The 6,537-nt window shown below is 35.2% G+C and overlaps 1 protein-coding gene across 2 annotated transcripts in view; it reads right to left on the bottom strand.

Moving 5' to 3' along the window:
- LOC125683218 (short-chain collagen C4-like) overlaps positions 1-6,308 on the bottom strand; it is a 10,411-nt gene extending 4,103 nt beyond the window's left edge. For both annotated transcript variants that reach the window (XM_048924105.2, XM_056140414.1), the window contains exon 1: positions 6,030-6,308. In XM_048924105.2, coding sequence (XP_048780062.2) covers positions 6,030-6,264 — 235 coding nt within the window. In that variant the 5' untranslated portion in view covers positions 6,265-6,308. The remainder of the gene's footprint in view (positions 1-6,029) is intronic.
- Between the last annotated feature and the right edge of the window lie 229 nt (positions 6,309-6,537).

Here is a 6,537-nt window from a genome sequence, read left to right as displayed (position 1 = left end):
AAAACAAAAAACCTCTATCCACATGGTCATTATGTTCTTGTTGAAAAAAAGCAGACCCGATTCCTGCATCACTAACATTAGCAATAAGCTTAAATTGCTAAGAAAACTTTGGGCCTGAAAGAACTGTACTATTCCTAAGGAGAGATTTAATTTCTATCACAGTCCTTTCAATTCAAGTCTAGCCATCTTCAGCAATAAGTTGGTAAATGGACCAGCTATTGAAGAAAGATTTGGACAAAAAAAATCTATAAAAACTGGACTATAAAACTATAAGAACCAGTCATGCCCAAAAATCTCATTAACTCTTTCTTATTTATAGGAATCGGGAACTTTGCAAAAGCTTCCTCTTTACCCATGATAGGAGTAACATAACCTTGACCTATTTTATGACCTAAATACTCTACGATAGCATGACAAAAGTCGCACTTCGCAAGGTTGACAGTAAAGGACACTTACTACAAATAAATCGAATAACTGTTTTCAAATATTTCTATACAAAATGATAATGGATATGCAAAACATAGTGTTTACTGGGTAATTTAGATAAAAAACGGCCGCATGTGTCATTAAACAAAAGTCCAACGTAAATAGTGGACATCGGCCTTCTTAATTTTTTCTAGCATGCTGCACAATATTTACTAAAATACATATATAAATGTATATGAGGGAGGGACACAAGCCTCGCAGCTATGAGAAACAATTTAGACATAGAACGGCTTATAATTCAAATATTCCCTGGGGCCAGATAAACAGCGAGCTTTCGCTATAATATTATATCGTCAATCCCTTCTCTCATAAAGTTAGTACTAGTGTGGGGCAGACTCGGTCTTATAAACAAAACACCACCGAAAGCCAGACACGGGCAACAAATATGGTCGATCAAATCCCTTAGTCACATGCAATCTATTCAACCAGGTTAAAGTAATTTTTCCTAATTGCAGATTCAAACACTCATGCAGAGAATGTGGTGACAACCATCCGACCAATAAATGCAGAAAGTCTTAGAAGTAATTCATTGAGTAAGACTCCATTTAACCCTCGTAAGTTAAAAATATATCTCAAACATTATAGCCAACGGGCATTCCTCATCAATGGATTTGCTAATGGTATTCTTATTCAGTATGCTGGTCCAAGAAAATTTAGGGATTCAACATCCGAAACTCAAATTAAATAATGATTCATTTAAAATACATGTATATATTATTTATGAAATTCCCCTTGCTAAATGCCCAGTAACATCTAAATATCAAAGGATGGATATATGAGGATAATTATAGGATCCACCTATTCCTTTACCACTGGGAATATAACACCAGCCAACGTCAAACTCCCCGTCGAGGCCTCATTACGTCACTTCTGGTGGAAGTTTGCAGCCAACGTAAACCATGCATTATGACGTCACATGTAGCCTCGACTTTTTTCTCTCTTTCAAATTAAACAACAACAATACATCCCGTTTGCAATATTCAAAAGACAGCTAAAAGTAAACAAAAATTAACCAACAAATTCAAAGTGGTAAAAAGGTAAGGGTACATATATCGTATATATTTTTTTTATAAAAGAAACTCATGAACTCGTTCATCTATTACTATTTTTCTATTTGATGATTGGCTAAAAACTGTAACAACAATAACTATACTATTCATTTTTAACAAACTGAGTGTTTTAATTACAAATTGCACGCCAGTCTTGTATTTTTGCCATTCAAAATTCAAACCCGAATAACTCTAGAAGCAACTAATAAACAAAACAAAATGGCGGCGCCCATAAGGATCACAAAATTTTCAGTGAACGTATGTAGAGATTATCTCTTTTCATTTGCTGTCTGGTGGTTCTTGGTCCAGCATATTTCTAGTATTTATGAAAAAGCATGCAAAAGGTTAAACATAATATGTATACGGTGTGACCGTTGGACCGAGCTAAGCATGGAATGGTCATTGGCGTGTCACAAGTGATAATCATAATTACGTTAAGTACGATATATTATAATTCATTTAAAATATTTTTTATTTATGAAATTCCTCTTGTGCTAAACACCCAGGAACATTTATATATGAAAGGGGGACATATGAGGATAGATAAAGGATCTGCCTATTCATTTAACGCGGGGATTGATCGATTGATTGATTGGATACTGTATGCTGTCCCTCTTGAGAATATTTCCCTCATATGGAGACGTCACCACTGCCGGTGAAGAGCTGCAAAATTTAGGCCTATGCTCGGCGCTTATGGTCATTGAGCAGGGAGGGATCTTTATCGTGCAACACCTACTGTGACACGGGACCTCGGTTTTAGCGGTCTCAGTCGGAGGACCGCCCCATTTAGTCGCCACTTATGACAATCAATGGGGTACTAGATCTATTCTAACCCGGATCCTCAAGAGATTTTAACGCGGGGAATATACATCCAGGGGACCAAACTCCCCGTCGTGGCCTCATTATGTCACCCACGTTTCAATCGTAACTACTCGGCTATTTTCGTAACCGCAAATGAACCGTTTACGGAAAAGGACGAGCGCGTGATCCGATTGAGTTTGGTTTGTGGGCAAACGAACTCTGGCGGAATTTTGCCAGGCGATGTAAAGCGTGCATTGTGATGTCACATTTCGCCTCGGCTTTTCTCTCTCTTTCAAATCAAACAATTTTAAACAACAATACATGTATATCCCGTTTGTAATTTAAAAGACAGTTAAAACTAAACAAAACTAACCAACAAATTCAAAGTGGTAAAAATGTAAGCGTAAAGATATCGTATATTTTTATTTAAAGAAACTCATGAACTCGTTCATCTATTTAGTTATATTACTCTTTTCCTATTTGATGATTGGCTAAAAACTGTAACAGTAATAATTATCCCATTCATTTTTAACAAACTAAGTGTTTGAATTACAATGAAAATTCCAAAAATCAAAAAGCACTTTAGTTTTAGCAATAGACAAGAAAATATTCATTCTCTCACCAGAGGGCGTGTTACGCAAGCTTCACATTCACCTCTGTCAACGCTTGGAATCACGTGACAATATAATCACATGATAAAAACAATAATTCTCGGTTTCCTTTTCGTTTAAAAGTTCTGGTAACAGGTGATGACATCAGGCTTTTCATAGCCCACTGGCACTTTAATAAGTACATATTTACCATTTAGCTGTTTGTCTCTTATTTCACAAGTTTTATCGTATTTTTACAGCCTTTCTTCCTTTTGATTCCATGTTTACATTCAAATCTTCACCACGTGGATGTCCTACATTCGTACGCACATTACGAAGTAGTTCCAAATTTAGGATCAGAAAACGGCGATTTTAAACAATTTACAGTAAGCATCAATTTAATTGCACCAAAAACATTTCATAGTAGGACTAAATATTTAGTTGAAAACACAAATGCTGGATATTAGAAACTTTTACAAGATTTTTCTAAAAAGCAGTTGACAGAGGTGTAGTGCGAGGAGTGCAAGGGACTCTGGGTAGAGAATGGAAAATATTATTCTCTGTCAATTACGGAATAAAGCTAGCAATTTGAATGCTCATTTATTGAAAGATTATTTGACTGATGATCCACACTGTTTGCATTGTGGCTACCAATTCGAAGGAAATGTGCATTATTTCCTTGAATGTCCAAACTTTCAATTTCATCTCTTCTTTTTTCTTGAAAAGTTTGCGGAAACATTCCAGCCTGCAAACACTACGTCACAATCAAATTACTACGTCGTTAATTTTCAAATTTTTCGTGTTTTTCATCTTTTACTCAGTTAAACCAATAAAGAAATTGTTAAAAACAATAAAATGATTGCTAGTTTTTAAATGAAATTGAAAGCATATAATAAAAAGGTTACGCAGACTTTGTATGGGAAAATATGACGACCTCGTTTTTTGTCGCGGACGAAAGCTCGGTCGCCATATTTTCGCATACAAAGTCTATAACCTATAATCAGCGTGCATTTCTTAACTGTTCAATATTAAACCTGTCATTGATGCATGAAGCAAACTGATTTTGTGAATGGGGACATCAATTTATGTACAGTAAAACATTTTGTTTAAGTAAATATCAAATACCGGCTCTGTCAGATTCGGAACACCATCGTCTGCCATTTTGGCTTGTTTACGTCGTTACGGTAAGGTCAATATTGAACGCTCATACTCGGAATGTTTCGGGCGCACACGATTTACGCAATGCAAAGTTAGCGTTCAATAAATTCTCAGGATATTGAACGCTAACATTCTCTAGATTTTACGCAGATTTTGTAATAGACTATGTATTAGCTATATAACAATATAGGGTTATTGAACTTATATTGGTGAATATTGACACGAGTTGGCTGTAAAATTGCACGAGCTTGCGAGTGCCATTTGACAGCCAACAAGTGCCAATATTCACCTATATAAGTTCAATAACCCTTTTATTATATAGCTAAAGTATTTAGTTGTTAAATTGTTTCCCTTTTCACTCAAACTACTCCAAAATAGACGAGAATTCATCAATATTGGCATCTAAGGTGAAGGTGCAGCTGTGCAATAACAGCATGCATTTCTTAACTGTTCAATATTTAACCCGTCATTAATGCATGAAGCAAACTGATTTTGTAAATGGGGACATCATAATTTATGTACAGTAAAACATTTTGCTTAAGTAAATATCAAATACCGCCTCTGTCAGATTTGGAGGACCGTCGTCTGCCATTTTGGCTTGTTTACGTCGTTATGGTAACGTCAATATTGAATGCTCATACTCGGAATGTTTCGGGCGCATACAATTTACTCAATGCAAAGTTAGCGTTCAATAAATTCTCAGGATATTGAACGCTAACATTCTCTAGATTTTACGCAGATATTATAATATACTATTTATTAGCTATATAATAAATATTGATATTGATCTATATTAATATATGTATGTGTGTGAATGTAGGCGGAGGGTTTTGTAAATGTATGTGTGCATGTGTAGAACATGTTGATCTATTAAAAAAAATCATTTCATTGCAAAATTCAGCAAAACTCGTATTAACTATTTTCATGTAAACCCCGTTACAATATTGTCACATCTTCAAATAATCCTGTTATCCATCATATCTAATCCCGCTCGCGCCGATAAGTGAAAAAGTTCCCCAGTTTACTTTCGGAAAGTACATTGTATCTTGGTTCTCTCTTCCACCAATAAAAACTGGGCGCCACCAGATAACTGAAAAATTGTTGAGTGTGGCGAAAAACAATCAATCAATCAATTGAACTTGACCTTTGTATTTGGGAGAGGGACTACATAGGCTATGCCTGTTGCCCGATCCTATTGAGTTTCTCAATAGAATATGTTTAAACTAAACAATTTGTACAGATATGAAAGGGCGAAGACATTGGAAATGTTCGAGTAATGTTCCGATTTGCTTCAGTGTATTTTGTCCTAGGCTATAACCTTCTTTTGTCTGGGCCAATCGGAAATCGTGTATAGTTCCGGACCAGTTACACAATGGTTAGTTTTAAAATCTAACTCACCATTATCATCTACTTAACGCTCTATAAATGTAAATTTCAAATTATTAGTATCTAACACTAATTATATCCCATAGAGCTGAAAATTTTCAAATATTATTTTTCCATTTCAAATGTTTAGAATGCTTAACTATAGGTATTTCTAATGGTGAGCAAAAATTTGAATGTCAGTTGTCATGGTACATGGGAGTCAGATATAAAGCTTACAATTCTTTGTTAAGTACACGTGGCTCGTGCCATGTTTTTAATATACGAGTAAAAGTATTTTTTTCAATTTACAAGAGCCGTGGTTACATAACAAAGAATACCGAGTGCTGTATCTCACTTATAACTCAACATTTTCGTTGGCCATTAGAAATACTTTAGTAGCATTGTAAACAATAAAAATGGAAATATAAAATATGAAAATTTTCAGCTCAAATCGTGTCCATGTCCCTTTAAGAAGATAAAGATTGAGAAACCAAAAGACGGACGCCAAGTGGGGAGAAACAGTATAGGCTTAAAGTGGATGAGTTTAAACGTGGGGGAGGTAGATGATGCCAGTACCTACCACGGTTGCTTTGGAGTATCTTATTTTCCAGAGACGTGATTTTGGATTGGTAGGTAGTCTGGGCATTGGTTAGTGCTTGGACTTCCCTCCTAAGGGCTTCTATTTCAGAATTTATCAAATCGGGATCGTTCAGAAGAATTCGTTTTTCTTTTTCTCTTTTCTCGGAATTCCCTTCAGACCGCAACACGAGAAATACAACCATGATGAATATGACGGTACATATAGGTATCTCCATTTTTCCTGCAATTCTACAAACCAAGTCCCTTGATAAGATTAACATTGGCCTATATTGTTTCCTTAAGATTAGAATGCCAAATAAGAATTAGCACGTGATATACTAGTCTCAATGCGTATTTTACATATGAATTATGTTTGTGTATGAAACGGGTTATGCGCAAACAACTTTGCAAGATAATAATGTCACTTGTAGATATTCACTATTAGATACACTTATATACTGTGTTGCAGAGTTTAAATTAACAAATCTTCGTTATTAAATTTATGTACA

Source organism: Ostrea edulis, chromosome 6, assembly GCF_947568905.1.
Source record: "Ostrea edulis chromosome 6, xbOstEdul1.1, whole genome shotgun sequence".
NCBI lineage: Eukaryota > Metazoa > Mollusca > Bivalvia > Ostreida > Ostreidae > Ostrea > Ostrea edulis.
This window is presented reverse-complemented; position numbering and strand designations above follow the sequence as displayed.